At 35.4% G+C, this 17,757-nt stretch overlaps 2 protein-coding genes across 3 annotated transcripts; one reads left to right on the top strand and one right to left on the bottom strand.

The window, feature by feature from the left end:
- Positions 1-423: 423 nt before the first annotated feature.
- LOC143543085 (photosystem II D1 precursor processing protein PSB27-H2, chloroplastic-like) lies at positions 424-4,031 on the bottom strand. 2 transcript variants are annotated; one of them, XR_013137014.1, is made up of 4 exons: positions 3,835-4,031; positions 2,326-2,705; positions 1,124-1,364; positions 424-800 (listed from the first exon to the last, which is right to left on the bottom strand). XR_013137014.1 is itself a non-coding variant. In XM_077035493.1 (3 exons), exons 1-3 carry the CDS (start codon positions 3,899-3,901, stop codon positions 1,269-1,271), a joined length of 543 nt encoding a protein of 180 aa, XP_076891608.1. In that variant the 5' UTR covers positions 3,902-4,031; the 3' UTR covers positions 1,116-1,268. The 2 variants fall into 2 exon arrangements, 1 of the variants encoding a protein (XP_076891608.1); XM_077035493.1 differs by lacking the exon at positions 424-800 and having other exon boundaries at positions 1,116-1,364.
- A 3,809-nt stretch (positions 4,032-7,840) lies between these two features.
- Positions 7,841-8,110, top strand: LOC143543102 (uncharacterized protein At1g15400-like). The gene has a single exon (XM_077035505.1). It carries the CDS (start codon positions 7,841-7,843, stop codon positions 8,108-8,110), a length of 270 nt encoding a protein of 89 aa, XP_076891620.1.
- The last annotated feature ends 9,647 nt before the right edge of the window (positions 8,111-17,757 follow it).

Below are 17,757 nucleotides of genomic sequence, written 5' to 3'. Positions count from 1 at the left end.
ACATATATATGCAAGTATATTGATAAAAACAACACGACAATGACAGTTTGGAGTACGTTAACACTAGAGGGGCAGCACGCATTGTCTTGGAGATGTGTACCGTGTTGGGGCGTTTTTATGGTAACGCGTAGGTGGGAAAACGTCCCATTACATTTGCTCTTAGTAAACTAAAACTTATAAACGAAAAACTTTGTTTAAAGAAAATCATGAAGGTGACTGTTACAACTAATAACAATTTTCATTTATACTACAACTTCCAATTACTAACATAAACTCACACGATACGATTTCACATATAAACTTTGTATTCACAACTAGTGTTTCTTCACAGGTCGGTAAAACACAAGCGTTGATACGGTAAGTCGACACGAATTCGGTTGGTTGCAGTTACGTGTGTTATTGTATCGGAACTAAGACAAAAATAAAACAAAAAAAAAATTTGGGGTGGACCAATAGCGTGGTGTCGGTTAGTAAAACTTGATCATATGTAATACCCGATCGTTATCGATCTCGGGCGTTGAGGCGGTTGAGTCTACGCGAATTCAGTCGGTTTTCGTCATTGTCGTTACGGTACCTGAACTAAAAAAACAAAAATCAGCATTCGGCCGGTTTTCGTTACGGTACTGGAACTAAAACAAAACGTGGTGAGTCTACGCGAATTCTGTCGATTTCCGTCGTGTTCAGTACCGTAACTAAAACAAAATAATAAAAAAGAACAAAACCAAAATTCACATTCGGTTGGTTTTCATTACGTTCATTACGGCCGAAACTAAAAAAACAGAAAAAGAATAAAAAAAATACTACCAATAAGGTGCCGCAAAGTAGCCCAATCGGAACTTTGCGGCACCAAACTCTTTAATTATATTATATATATATATATATATATATATATATATATATATATATATATATATATATAATAATAATTTCACATATCATTTTTAATGTCTTTTCAGTGACAAAAAAACTGATAGTAATCTAAGCTATACGTGTGAAATTATATCGCGAATAGTATTCGTATGTTTCCACTTAAACTTATGAAAAGGATCATATATGTGACATCATGATATGTGTTACATGTTTATAAGTTGTTTACAAATTAAAAACTGATTATTAAAACCACAAAAACAGAGTTACAAATGGATAAATGATGTTTGCAATAATATTTATAAACAAAATAAGAAAACTGTTAAATACATTGTCAAAACCTAAATAAGTCTCATAACTCATAAGAACTCATCTGCTGTATCAAGATTGCTTAAGATTTCTTACTTCACTTGTTCCGGTAAGGGTGCTGACGGGCCCGCCTTCGAGTAAAAGCTTGCTAAAGATCTAATTGCTTTCTCAATCTCAGCATATGATTCCTGCACCACAAAAATATCATCATTAATATAGTTTTATAACGATAATTAACGTAATTTGTTTACATTTAGGTTCCTAAGAGTAGACCGACCCGACCTGACCCAACCGATACCAGAAAACATACCAAATCATAATGTTTGGAGCACCTAGACTAATTTTAAAAAAATATATAAAACTTTAGTTTAGTAGCATAGGTGAATTAATTATATGTATATAAAATTAGTATATACCCAACAAAAGATGTTTGGGGGTCAACCCGACATGTTTTGATTTTTGACCCGCACTTAAAGCAGACAGTTTTGGCCTGTTAACTACAACCAGGGGTGTGAATGAGCCAAAAGCTGCTCTTGAGCTACTCGAGACCAGTTCATTAAAAGCTCGAAATGAGCTCGAGCCTAAAAATAAGGTTGTCTAATTAACGAGCCGGAAACCCGAGCTTCCCTTATTCAGCTCGAGAACCTAAACGAGCCTATTATTTATATAACTTTTATTTATTATATTAAATATAAATTAATATAATAATTATTATTATAATCCAAATTATGATAAAAATAACTAAATATAATGTTATATTTACAAGTTATAATTGTATACATAGTATAACTATAAATGAATATAAATTATATAATAAATAAAAAACAAGTCGAGCTCGATCCTGAAATAGAGCTCGAAACGAGCCGAGCTCTCGTAAGTTAAATGAGCTGAGCTCGAGCCTAAAAAGCTACTTGCGAGCCCAGCTCGAGCTCTCGTAAGTTAAACAAGCCGAGCTCGGGCCTGAAAAGCCACTCGCGAGCCGTTCTTGAGCTGTGTAAAAAGAGCTTAAAATGAGCTAAGCTCAAGCTCGAGCCCTTTGTAAGTTAAACGAGCCTAGGCGAGCTCGGGCTCGGTTTCGCTCGTTTATACCCTTAACTATAACAGACTCTGCCCATTCACAAAATTAAGAACAAAAAATAAAAAATTTACCTCGTTAACTACCGACTGTTGTCCCCTCCAACTGCCTAAATACTCTCTTATCGCTTCCTTAGCTGCATCCGCAACACGTCTAAATTTAGCCATATCATTCGGGTCTTCTTTCAACGACTCACGCAGAGTCTTCACCACTTCTCGTGCTGAATTCAAGTAAGCTTTTGGCCACACTTTGCCCGACTTTGTTTTCTCGTTTGGATCAAATAATGACTTAATCGTTCCGACTAAACTATCATCTTGTTGTTCATCTTCCGCCAATGCTACTAGCGGTGCAAACCCGCAGTTGAATGCTAATGAACCGCCAACAGTTGCTAACAAATGTCGTCGGTTACAACTTATGTCTTGTATCATAGTTTCACATCGGGCCTGCGGTTTATCTAATAAACACAATGACATGTTTAATAAACGAGCCCGAGCCTAAAAATAAGCTTTTTAATAAATGAGGCCAGTCCTGAGCTGCACTTATCGAGCATAAACTGGCCTGCAAGCCTAAACGAGACTATTATTTAATTTATATTTATTTAATATAATAAATATACATTTGTATAATAACTTTTATAATATATAGAATTATGATAAAAATAACTAAATAACCTATCATGTTATATATAAAAATCATTATATATAAATAAATTATTATAAATGTATATAAACTAGTTGATAATTAATAAACGAGCCGCTCTCAAGCTTGAAAAACTACCCACAAGTTAAGCTCTAGCTTTGGAAATAGAGCTCGAAACGAGACGAGCTCGGGCTCGACTTGTTTACACCCCTAGTGAAGAGGGTTTAAAAGGGTAAAAAGGTAAATTTATTAAGTTGAAAGGGGTAAAAATGACTTTTTTTCACCCTATCTGATAATCAGTTGTAGTGAAGAGTAGAGGTGTAAACTGGCCAAGACGCTTGTGAGCTACTCGAGATTGGCTCGCCAATCGCTCGAATCGAGCCAAGCTTAAATGAGCTCGGGCCTAAGAATAAGCTTGTTCAATACATGAGCCCAATCCTGAGCTTCACTTATCGAGCACGAACCGGCTCACAAGCCTATTGTTAATATAATTTGATTTAGATATATAAAATATGTATTTGTATAATATAATAATAATAACTAAATAATATCTAGCATATATAAAAAGTATATTTAAAATATATGCAAAAGATAATTAAAAAGTATATAAACTAGTTAATAAATAATAGACGAGCCGGGCCCAAGACGACTCAAGCTTGAAAATTACGAGGAGCGAGTTCGAGCCTTGAAAATAGAGCTCAAAGCGAGCTCGTCAAACCTAGCTCAAACCCGAGCTCTAATAAGTTAAATGAGTCGAGTTCAGACTCGGCTCGGCTGCACCCCCTAGTGAAGAGGGTAAAAGAAAAAAATTTACTAATTTGAACAGGTAAAAAGGTAAATTTATTAAGTTGAAAAGGGTAATATGGTCATTTAATTCATCCTTAGATTATCCAAAACTAAGTTGTTCTTTTACATATGAAGTAAAACAGAGATTATAAACTTACATTCCTTCTCTGATATGATTTTATCAATAATAGGAGCACAAATCTTCAATGAGAAGAAAGTTGTCATTCTCTAATCCCAAATGATAAGCTCTCTGTATTGAATACATTTACTTTAGCATAATAATCAAATTTATAAATTTTATAATGACCAATGTTGAAAATTTGAGAAAGTAAATTGGTATTCTATCATTCAATGTCATCAAGAATAATGAAAATGATATAGTAAGTTTAATTATTAAATATCAAAGTATAATGACCATTATGAAACATCTAGATAAGTATGTTTGAATGATTCTATGTTATGACATTAACCTTTAGTTTAATAATTAAACCTTTCCTTAAATGTTTGAATAATTCAATGAACTTTGACTCCATACTAACATGTTTGACCTCAAATTTCTAAATGATATTAGTACCCTAGGGGTGTGCATGGAAACGAAAAAACTGATCCGAAACCGAAAAACCAAACCAAAATAACCGAAGTAAATTCGTAAAAAGTCGGTTTTGCATGTAACTAAAACCGAATAACCAAACCAAAATAACCGAAGTAATTCGTAAAAACCAGACTTTCAGTTTGCTTTTGGTTCTGCGTGTAACTAAAATCGAAAAACCAAACCAAAATAACTGAAGTAATTCGTAAAAACCAAATTTTCAGTTTGTTTTTGGTTTTGCGTGTAACTAAAACCGAAAAACCAAACCAAACCGAAGTTATAAATCTTTATGTTAAATTTTTAAATTTGAGGTCATTTATAATAGTTTAACCCAAATGTATAATAATAATCAATTAATTATTAACTAACAAAAAAAATTAGGCCCAAATTCATTATTTTTTGTCTAACTTTTTTTTCGCCCAAAACTTTTTAAGCCCGAATGGCAAAACCGAAACCGAACACTACCCAAACAAAAACCCGAAAAAACCAAAACTAAACAGATTTCAAAAACTCGAAAACCAACATTCAGTTTTCGGTTCGGCTTTTAGCCCAAAACCGAACCAACCTATGCACATCCTTATTAGTTCACATTCTTCATAAGATAAGACAGAACAACAGAAATTCAGCAGAATGCAACAAATCTAATCACCATTTCATCGCAATCTCATAACATGTTTGACCTCAACTTATCGGAAACCAACCGAAAAATCCAAACCAAAATAACCAAAGTAAATTCATAAAAACCGAACCGAAGTTATGGACTTTTATGTTAAATTTTAAATTTTGTAGTAATTTATAATAGTTTAACCCAAATAATTTTAGCCCAAATGTATAATAATCTTTTCATTTCACCCAAACGTTTTAAGCCCAAATGGCAAAAACCAAAACCGAAACTGAACGGATTTCAAAAACTCAAAAACCAGCATTTCAGTTTTTGGTTCGGCTTTTATCTCCAAATCCGAACCAACCTACCTGTTAGTCCCACATTAACAAACAAGCAAACAGAATGTAACCAACAAATCTAATCACCATTTCATCGTATTCTCAGAACTCCAACAAACAATTTGACGAATTAGACATAAAAAGAAGAAGATTAGTACCAAATTAAACTAACCCATTTGAGGTTTATTTATTATTTACAGGGAATTGATTATCAAGAACAAAAGTGTACCAAGCAGAAGAATCGTTTGATAGTTGGTTGGTTGGTTGGTTGATTGATTGGCATCCAATAATATATATCTACACGCAGATTACATTCAATCACGATTGTTATATGTATTTCATTTTACTACCAAAAATTAAAATGGGACCTTGGGGTTTATTATTATTTGGATAAGCCGCAAACGGCGATGACAACGGGTTGCGTTCGGGTCATGTATTGGTAATCTCATGTTTGGGTTGAAATCGGTTTATTATCATATTACGATTAGATTTGGTTCGAGTTTTGATCGGTTTCGGTTTGGGTTTTGATCGGTTTCGATTCGGTTAACCGGTTTGAAACGGGTTCTAGTGGAGAAAACTACATACCGGTTCCAAAGTTCCGGTTTCAATCGGTTCCAAACCAGTTTCTAAATAATCGGTTTCAAACCGTTTCAGTTTCGGTTCGATTTTCGGGTCGGGTCGGTTAACCGGTTTGTTTGTCCACCTCTACCCAGCTCATTATCGGCCAGGTATCGACCATTATGGCGGGTATCATGTATACGTGTTAATTTGTTAAAAAAAAATTACGCGGTGGTATTTTTAAGTACATCTTTTGTACCATTATAATTCTTTTATATCTTTTATTCTTAATAACCTCTACTATTTTGTTTTAAAACAAAAATCTAAAAACACGGTCTTGTTGATTTTCTTTGTGAATAGACGGGCATAAACTTTATTAAAAATAGAGTTCATTTAAAATATATATTTATTATTATAAATAAATGTTAATCATCATTGATTTATCTTATAATTATTATTTTTTATTTTTTTAATCACTTTAATAATAAAAAAACAACGATTTTAATTATATTTAGTTAATAAAAAGGTGATGAAGGTTGGGATGCTAATGCGTGTTGAAAGTTAGGTTTTGCTAGATTGGGGTTGGTGAAGAAAAGGGAAATTAGTTTTGTAAAAAGCTGAGAAAAAACTGAGATTTGTAAATTATATGATAGGGTTGAGAATGGCATCTGAGATTGCAAATTGTATGATAGAGTTGAGAATAGTTGTAAGGGGAAACTTTAGCCCTCATTTATTTTATTAATATTTGTTGATAATGGTTGTGAGTGGAGGGAGAGAAAAATATCAATCAATCATACCCAGTGAAGTCCCACCAACAACAAAGCTATAGGTAGGGTCTGGGGAGAGTGGGATGTAAGCACACCGTACCTCTATCCAAAGGGATAAAGAGGTGGCTTCCAGAGAGACCCTCAGCTCTAAAGTCCATATGTATGAAGCAATACAAAGGAAATCAAAGTTTAACAGTAATAATAATAATATTAATGATAATAATAATAATAGTAATCATAATACTAATAATAATATATATGAAAAGAATATACTAATACTATGTATATGGGAAGAATAATGCTAATAGTAATACTAATACTAATACTATAAATTTGACCAAAATAAGGTAAATAGAAGCCCTAAGGAATTCCTTTCTCACTAAAAATCCTTAACTAAACACAGGAAAAGAAAATGTATCAAAAGTATTATTTAATTAAACACAAGAAAAATTTATGATGATTTTAGTATAATCGTAGAAACATGAATAAAAGATGGGCTGGGAATAATAAAAGATAAGTTGAATGAGTTGTGATTTGTGAAGGAGGATACTATGGTACAAGTTGAAATGTGTATGTTGATGCTAAATTGATCCATAAATACCTTTTTGGTCTGTTTTATATATTTACTTTGTTAATAATAACTAATCCACTAATAATGCTTGCAAAACAATAAAACAATATCACATTATCACTAATTTGTTATAATCATAATTGGTATCTTTGAAATAAACACAATCTAAAAGATTATTCATTAAAGATAAACATGCTTTCTTTTGGCTAAATCTTTTTAATGACACATTTGACTAGTTTATAATTAAATTAAGTATAACAAATCTAACTTAAGATGACCCATTCGTATATCAATGGATTTTAGAAATTAAAGGTTTCAAAGTTTAATCATTCTATGCTATCACTTGTACAAATATCATTTGACTTATGTACTTTTGGGAATTATTCAGAAATGGCTGCTTTACTTTGATTTATGGCAACTCTCCAATGTGTTGAATTCTTGTACAAGGTCTTCTATTGACTTGTTCCTATCCATGAAACAATTAATTTTGACTTCAATATTGATTTTAGCCACAAATTTTAATAGGAGTAGGGCAATCTTGTAATTTAACTCCCAAAAGATGTCACATTGTGACCTTACCCTATATATGCTTCATTTGTCATTATCTCCATACACCATTATTAATACCCAAAATCAACACTTTAAGCACTCATCAACAATACCATTACCACCTGACCCAACCACCAGAAATCATTTAGAAATCATACGGTCCGGATCGGTTTGGTAGAATCGTTTAGATGGATGGGTTACCAAGGTCAGAGGTGTCTTTTAGAAGATCGGGCTCATCAGGACTCGTGTGGGAAGATAACTTATTATCTGGAGGGATTAAGCCAAAAGACCAAGTAGAGAGAACCGAGCTACAAAGACCAGACCCAAAATCATATCGGGCAGTCGAGGTTGCACCATCAATCGACCCACCATCACCAAAGGTCTCCGGGTGTTGTGGTATGTTTGGTAAGAACACCAATCGTTCTACACAAAAGCCGAAACATAGAGGCAATCGGTAGATATAAAAATTTCAAGTTTTATTGGTTTTATGTTTTATTTTTATCAACTTTATGTTATTTTGATATTTCTTGTAAAAAGAGCCTGTTTTTTTACTGTGTGTGACACCGCTAAAATGTGTCATATGGTATTCTATATATTCTTTTTGTGTTATTTACATATTGATCATTGAGTGACAAGTATTCATTAAATTAAACAATTTCACTATGGTAATTGTTTAGTTGTATTTTTATTTGCGGTTCTTGTATGTTACTTTCATTTGATGATATATATTGGTTTTTCAGAAAATAAAAAATAAAAGAAATCTTGATTTACATGTGAATGAAAAAGTGGATATGGTCGATACTCGATACTTTTTAACCAATTTGATGGTTATAAAGTTACACTTTTGTCGTTTTTTTTTTATTTTATCTTTAGTTATTTATCATTACATTAAATATCGTCCACTAGTAATTAAATAAACATTTAATATTGATAAAAACTATAACTAATTACATTAATGCATATATCTTAAATTAAGTTTTTTCTTTATTTATAAATACTACTTAGGAAAGAACTATGTCATAGTTTTTGGTCAAAAGATGTGGTGCACAACGTTGTCATAAAGGATAAATATTGTGGAAAATATTTAAAATGACCCAAGTTAAAAAAGGGAATTTAGAAATGATTTCTTCTTTTAAAAATTTCTTAAAATGGCTTGCTCCAATTCCATCTTCACAATAAGATTAATAAGATTCAATACACCAATAAAAAAGTTAACACCTGGCTTCATAATTTCATCGTGATGATGAGATTGAGAGCAATTTCATCGCGACGATGAGATTTTGAAGCCACGTGTTGGTTTTTTATTGATATTTTGAATCTTATCGTTTACTTCAGAATTTAAGCATGAAGACGGAGTTGGAAACTTATTTTTGGAATTCTTCTCCTCACTTGGGTCATTTTGAGAATTTTCTCTACATGCTAGGGTGAATCTCAATCCGATTACCACAATTTAGAATTAGTAATACACACTATAGCCTAGCCTGAACCCGAGTTAACTTTTATTGTGTTAATTTACATAAAAAAAAAAGATATGTCTATACAATTATACACATATATGCCTTCAAATCTTGGCATGGTGTAGTTTATTTTCTCTTCGTGTAGTGTAAGAGACTAAGGCGGTGTTTGTTTTTTCTGAAAAGCTCTTCTGGGCATCTTCTGTCTGCACCGTGCAGACCACGCGCAGACATTGCTCTCTGCAGACTGTTTGTTTTTCTGAAGACATTTCATTAAAAAACGTATGCGCGCCCAATTCCTGGTGCAGATATGGTCAACCACTTCTAGCCTCTTCTCACACATATTTCTCATCATACTCTCATCTCCTCAAACTCTAATCTCATCTCCTCTATCACCTCCATTTCCTAGCCACTTTCACTTCCGTCGCCTCTTCCACCTACCACAGCCGACCCCCTCATCCACCTACCAGCCGTCGCCGTCTCCTCCACCCACCACAGCCGACCCCCTCCTCCACTTACCTGCCGCCACTGCATCTGCCACCTATACTACCCGCTGAATATTATCTCATTTCATCAATCAATCATTTGATCCACCGAATCCCATCTCATTTAATCAATTTGTGAAGTCTTGATTTGAGGTAATTAATACTTGTTGTTCTTGAAATCTATCATGAATTGTCAAGTGGGTTTTGTTTCTTTGTTCACCATTGTAAAATGTTTAGATTTATAAATGTGTTGTTGTTTGATTATTGTTAAAGTTTGTAGTATTTGTTAATTGTTAAAGTTTTTTGTTAATTTTGTTAGATTGTTATTAGTTTGTAGAAAGTTTAGGTTTGATGAATTATTGTTATTAGTTTGTAGTTAAAAAATGTTTGTAGAAAATTTAGGTTTGATGAATATTGTTATTAGTTTGTAGTTGAAAAAAGTTTGTAGAAAATTTAGGTTTGATGAATATTGTTATTAGTTTGTAATTAAAAAAAGTTTGTAGTTTTTTTTTCAGTTTATTTAAATTTTAGTTTATTTTAGCAGTTTGCAGACGTTAAAAAAACAAACAGTGTTCTTGTTGCAGACTGCAGAGGTTTGGTCCACCTCTCCTGCTACAGATGTTTGCAGATGTGGTCCGCAGATTGCAGACATTTTACCTCTGAAAAAACAAACAGCACCTAAGAGTAGATAGTAGATTCGTGTATGATTCATCTTTCAGAAAAAAAATAAAAATAAATATACATGTATATGTGATATTGTGATAATGCACGTGACTTGTTAATTGTCTTGCTAAATTAAATTATATGCATAAAACTCGGCCCATTGGATGCATTACTTGTGGGCTTGTGGGCTTGCAGGCATTGCCTACAAAATACTACGAAACCCATGTAGAGAGATGGGAATTAAAAGTGCACAAAAACCCGGACCCGAAAAAATACTTGAAACCAGTTTTTTTAATACCGTATCTTAAGCCGGAACCGATCTTACCTATAGGGTATGAATATGGTATTTATTTTGAGCTTAATACTTGTACCCGAAACCATACCCGATTTATACCCCTAAATACCCATAATCAGTCATACCTTATACCCATACCCGGTTATACCTGATACCCGATACCAAACTTTTTAATACCCAAAATAATGAATGAGTTTTGATAGTATATTTTTATGTTACTTTACAATTTTTATGTTTAAGTTTATTTAAAATGTATATTACAAAGTAAATAATTTATACATGAGTGAATGTATGGTTTTATAATATATTTTAATCATTTTTACAGATTACAAAGATTATATAACTTTTAAACAATTGAAATATGTATAAAAATTACAAATTCAAAACCTACCGGTCATGCCCGGACACATACCGGGTTTCAATACCCGGTCATACCTGAACCCGATCATATACTTAGGTACATACAGTTGAGTTTTTCTCCCCAATACCCTACTCGTTTCCTCTCAAAACCGGATTTTCGAAAACCTGATCATACCTAAATCCGATTCCATACCCGAAACTTGGTATTAGAAAACCGGATTTGTGCACCTCTAATGGGAATTGGGAAGTGGGAACACGCAAGTTGTTGGGAAAAAACGACCACCTAGCAACGAACGGTAAACAAAAAGTGCGGATTCCTTCGTTTGCAAAAAATTAGGGTATTTAAAAGTAAATAGAACACGAGAATTTTAGCGTGAAAAACCTCTCAAGACGAGAGTAAAAACCACGAGACTAATAGAGCCGCTTCAAATCCACTATCACCAATAATAGCAATACAAAGTCTTCTCTAGATAAAACTAGAGGCATACACAAAACATTATATACTTGGAACAAGCAATCTTAAAGTATATGAAATCAAGCTACAAAAGAATACGAGTAAGAGGTATCACCAACGAGAGAATAAACCGATATCTGGCATGTCTCTTATCTTCACGAAACACCAAAACTTTAAACACCAATTTTCTTCTCTTCTTGTTACGTTGTCTACGACAGAAAGAGGAACTCACCAAAAAATCTTTCTTTTGTTTTGTGTTGTCGGCAGAATATTATTTGTGCACACCAAAATTATCATCACAAATAATCGCTTATATTCTTTTGAATGCCCTTGTCGTCCAAGAAACAAAAACCCCTTTTAACTCTTGTTTTGTGGACCAGTGGGCCCAAACCAAAATCACAAATATGATTTGTGTTTGTTGTGGTTCATAATCCGAAAGAATTGATAAACATATATAGAACCCATCTAGACTAAAATTTGTTGGGTTTTCTCATGGGCAAAAATACCCCAATAAATCTCCCCCTTTTTGTCTATGAGAAAGAATTCACCACCCCGGCGAGCGAACAACATATCTTCAGTTTCTCCCTTGCTAAAGCTTTGGTCAACATATCAGAACAATTTCGGTGTGAACTTTATCAAGTACAAACAACTTGTCTTCAATTGCATCTCTTATCAAATGATACCCCACATCAATATGTTTTGTTCTCTTATGAAACATATAATTCTTAGCAAGGTGAATAACACGTTGATTATCACAGAGAACCATGTAGCGCTGTTGCATAAAGCCAAGCTCTTGCATAAATTTTTTCAACCACAATAATTCTTTGCATGCCTCTGTTGCTGCCATATACTCTGCCTCGGTAGTAGACAAAGCAACACATTTTTGCAGTCTTGACTGCCATGACACGATTCCCCATGCAAATAACATCAAATATCAAGAAGTGGATTTCATGTTATCCATATTTCCTACCATATCAGAATCCGTGTAACCAACAAGCATCGGATCCCCATTTTCAAATGTTATACTTAATTTGGAAGTACCACGTAGATATCTAAGGATCCACTTAACTGCTTCCCAATGCTTCCTACCCGGATTTGACAAGAACCGACTAACAACACCTACTACATGGGCAATATCAGGTCATGTACAAACCATTGCATACATCAAGCTTCCAATGCATATGGAACACCATTCATCTCTTCAATCTCTTTCTCAGAAGTAGGACAATCTTTTTCAGTTAACTTAAAGTTGTGAGTAAGAGGTGTACTAACCACATTAACTTTAGACATCTTAAATCTGCTAAGAACCTTTTCAATGTACTGCTCTTATGACATGTGTAAATTCTTTGAAGCTCCATCTCTAGTAATCTGAATGCCAAGAATATTCTTTAGATGGCCCCAAGTCTTTCATAGAAAATGACTTGCTTAATTCTTTCTTCAGCTTGACAACTCTTTCTACATTCTTGCCTACGATCAACATATCATCAACATAAAGCAATAATATAATGAAATCATCATCACCAAACCTTTTAAAGAAAACACAATGATCAGACACAGTCTTTCGGTAACCTTGCTTCCCCATAACTGACTCAAATTTCTTGTACCTCTGTCTCGATGCTTACTTCAACCCATAAAGACTTTTTCTGAAGTTTACAAACATAATCTTCTTTGCCTTTAACCTGAAAACCTTCAAGTTGCTCCACATAGATTTCTTTATCCAGATCACCATAAAGGAATGTTGTCTTGACATCCATTTGCTCAACCTCAAGATCAAGACTAGCAGCTAAACCAAGGATCACCCTGATGGAATTCATCTTCACAACTGGAGAGAAAATCTCATCAAAATCGATACCCTTTCTTTGATTGAACCCTTTGACCACCAATATTGCCTTGTACTTAGGTCGTGAGGTATGCTCTTCAGTCCTCAATTTGTAAACCCATTTGTTCTTCAAAGCTCTTTTGCCCTTAGGAAACTTCACCAAGTCAAAGGTATTGTTCTCATACAAGGAAATCATCTCATCTTGCATGGCCTCAACCCACTCTCTCTTATGCTTATCTTCCATGGCCTCTTTTTAATACTCGGGCTCTCCCCCATCAGTAAGTAAGACGTACTCACTAGTAGAATAACGGGTAGAAGGTTGATGGTCTCTTGTAGACCGCCTGAGTGGGACAAATGCATGCATATATATTGGTAACTCGGGATGAATATCCTCATCCAACTCTATCTGCTCTTGATTATCAACATTATCGATACCATGTTCTTCGTCATTTTAAATACCATCTTCGTGATGTAGCTCAGATTTCTGAGTAGAAATAGGATCCAAATCAACGAGATCATCAGTGTACTGAGGAACTACCTGTGACTTCTCAATATCTTTCAAACTCTGATCTTCCACAAACACAACATCACGACTTCTTACAAGCTTCTTTAAAACCGGATCATATAGCATGTATCCAAACTCAACTTGCCCATAACCAAAGAATATACACTGTGTGGACTTCACATCATGCTTTGATCTTTCATCTTTGGGAATATGCACAAATGCTTTACATCCAAAGACCCGCAAATGACGATACGAAAACATCTTTGCCACTCCAAACCCTGTCTGGAACATTATTATGCAAAGGAATACAAGGAGTATGATTAATAACATGTACCGTGAATACAAGGAGTATGATTAATAACATGTACCGTTGTATTTAAAGCTTCACCCCAAAAGGAATTAGGTAACCCAACATGTGAGAGCAAACACTTAAACCTTTCAACCAAAGTTCTGTTCATCCATTCTGCTAACATCCCAACACCAACGATCTTTGATAGCCTATTATTACCCATCTTGACATTCCCAAAATCACCAGGAGTATAAGATGTATAGAAATCCCTTTGTGATGTCACATGACAAGTAGCACCACCGTCAACAACCCAACTCGAATCATCACGTGCAATGTTCACCCTATCATAATCACAAAATATATGAAACTCTTCGGTGACAGTGTTAGTTTCAGAAATACCTTCATCACATCATCTTTCTTGTGGTTGTTCTTTTTATTGTTGTAATTAGCCTTCTTGTTCTCTATTTTCAATTGTCTGCAATATTTTATTGTGTGCCCTTTCCTACCACAATGATGACACTCAAAATCATCAAACTTTCCTTTAGACTTACTACGGTGCTTTGCTCTATTTCTCGAACATCTGCTATGGTTTCCCCTACTTTCGGTAACTAAGGCATCTGATTGTGAAGAGGAACCTTGTGACTTTCTTCTCATCTCTTCATTTATAATACTACCTTTAGCCAATTCCATAGTAATAATACTGTTTGCTGCGAAGTTGGACAATGATGTCTTAAAAGTCTCCCAAGAATCCGGTAAAGTACCAAGAAGCCATAAACCTTGTATCTCGTTGATGTATATAGAAATATACATCTTTACGGCATCAAATAATCTCTAAAAACTGCAATTTCTATCAAATAACATAGCATAAAAGGCTACTTATCATAATAAAACATAATTTCAGGTGAAATCAAGCCCCAAACGAAGAAACAAGCAAAAAGATGAAGAAAAACAGAATAAAACACAAGAAAACAAAGAAACACGCCCATATGCCTCTAGAAACACGCCCACATGCTTCTGAACACAAGAAAAGACAAAATCTGGAAGCAAAAGCACGGGGTCGTGCCTACCAACCACGGGGCCGCGGACGTGAACACAGAAAAGACTAAAAAAGAATTAGCACATGTCACTAAAAACCACGGGGCCGTGCCTCTCAACCACGGGGCCGTGGCCACCTTTCGGAAAAGACAAAACAAATCTGGTACATGTAACAAAAATGCACAGGGCCGTGCCTACCAACCACGGGGCCGTGCCTCACACTCCAGATTGCCTATAAATAGTGGCTCATGTTGCACTCATTTGGTGTGCCTTGAAAAGAGTTCTATCCGGTTTTCACTTATAAAAACACACACTAACACTCACATTGAAGATCTAGTGAAGAGTTTGAAGGCTTGGAGGTCATCACCATCAACCATCATCATCAACCATCATTACCATCATTAAGAAGGAAGATTCCTCTACATTTGGTTAGATTGTTCTAAGTTTAATCATGTATTTGTTATTATCATTCATCTTAATGTTTATCATCATGCTCATTATGAGCTAAACTCTTTTTACCATCTAAAATCTATGAAGAAGCTTTGTTTTACTTGATAATTATACAAGACATGTGGTGTAGTCTAGTAAAGTACATGGTTATATTACAATTATCTTTTGATGAGAAATGTTTCACCATCTTAAATCACTAATTCAAATTTGGTGGTTGTCAATTCTATTGGCAATCGTTCATGATCGATTCATGTTCTTGAAAGATAGAAATACTTTGATACATTAACGAATGTAGGTTCCCCGGACGGATCACACGAGATATCCCGATATACACAGGTGCGGAATCCCTGTGTAGATCGTTACGGACGTAGAATATAATCACACAAACACACGTACACACGATACGAACAAAACTCACGTTATATTGATAACCCGAACCGTGTTACTTACAGACTCACGTCAATAGACTCACGTAAACTGAACTCGATCAACCAAAACACTAACTGACCAACTTCTTAACCTTAAACAGTAAACAGTTAAACTACTTAAATACACGACAACTTCGCCTCAGGCGAAGTTGTCTATAACTTCGCTCGTTGAACAAGTTCGCCTAGGCGAACTTGTCAACAACTTCGCTTGGTTAACAAGTTCGCCTAAGCGAACTTGTCAACAACTTCACTTCTAAACAAACAATTACATAAACAATATTACAGACTCGATTACAGACTTTATACATATGAACTACTGACATCTATGCACCAACAGACTCCCCCTTGGCAGTAGCTTCATATCTTGATCTTTCAGCTCTTGTCTCGTAATCCTGTATCTTCAAGCGTGTACTCCTTCTCTCACACACACCGTGACTACTCGCTGATATTTCCTTGCTTCATCCTTCCAAGCAGGAATGTAGAATATCTTCTTTTCGTTCAACGCTTGCAAATCAGCTTTCGATAAGTTAACAAGATGCATCGGGTCATACACCCTCAGCACTTCTTGTTCATCTTCGTCTTCCATCACGGCTTCAGCAGTCTGGCAATCAACGTACCACCATTTCAGATTCTTCAACACATCTTGAGGCATATTCTTCATTGGAACCTCCTTGATGCATCGGATCGGCTTGTACTTCATCACCATCCATGGCTTGCCATCTGCTCTCAATCCCCTCTCTGTATCCTCTACGAGCTTTCCCTTCTGTGGCTTTAATAGTTCAAACTTCTTTTCTTTTACGCCTTCTTTCCACACAATCTTCTCAATCATTCTTGCCATATTGTTGTCACTTCTGTTTATCAGGCCCAACCTGCCCAAATCTTTCACCTCGCATTCCGGCAACGTATTGAGAGATCTCAACATTCTCTTGAAGTATTGAATGCCATCATAACGCTTCACCACAAACAACTTCATCTGTTCGTCATAAATCCAACAGATGATTCCCTTCTTCGCCTCAGCATAGCCTTTAATGTTATAACTTTTCTTGAACATGGCTGGAACAGCAGGCTTCTTGGTCTTAATAAACCAATGAGCACAGCCTTCCTTCCACCTAGGCTGCTCCTCCCACTCAGTCTCATCCATCTCAGCACTCACATCGGCTTTCTCAACCTCAGGGATCTCGTGTTCAACGTTTTCTTCTACTATCTCCCCCTCTTCTATTCCATCCTCAATCTCAATCTGCTCACCGATCTTCTCAATCATATCACTCGGCAGCACATCTTCATCGAACAGAACATCGTCACTGAACATGTCATCATCAAGCTCTTTCAGCGCATCAATCACATCATCTTCAACTAACACCACATCATCACCAGAACCACCAGCCACGTCAGTAGACTCCCCCTCAGCTGTGGAAGTACCAAGAGCTTCAGAAGTTCTTGGCAGCTCACCACCTGCATCTTTCGATGCATTGGGATCATCGTCCGGTCATTCCTCTTCTTCGTTCTGAGCTCGTCGCCTTTACAGCTCATCTCCCCCTGAGATGCCAAGAACTCCTTCAAGGCATCTATGATTTTCCCGTGCTCAACCAGGAGGGATGCCTGTAGTTGATTTGCTTCCACTAGGCTTTGAATAGTCTTCGACTGTTCTGCCACGATCCGCTCTAGTGAAGCTATCCTTTCTGTGTCTGACATTGGCGAAGGCGAGACTCCAGAAGCAGGCGTAACCGCAGGTGGTATCATACCTGATAACCCTGCAGCAGCAATAACCGTTGACTCTACAAATCGAGCAGCTACCACCGATTAAGTAAGCGTTGGCGGCGGTAGAGACACGATCTCCGGAGTCGACGTCTGGATGATAGCGGTGGATG

The sequence above is a fragment of the Bidens hawaiensis genome, unplaced genomic scaffold (assembly GCF_021521415.1).
Source record: "Bidens hawaiensis isolate Kalapana, Puna unplaced genomic scaffold, B.hawaiensis_p1.1 tig00013027_1, whole genome shotgun sequence".
Classification (NCBI taxonomy): domain Eukaryota; kingdom Viridiplantae; phylum Streptophyta; class Magnoliopsida; order Asterales; family Asteraceae; genus Bidens; species Bidens hawaiensis.
The sequence above is the reverse complement of the archived record's forward strand: the minus strand, read 5'-3'. Positions and strand labels throughout refer to the sequence as shown.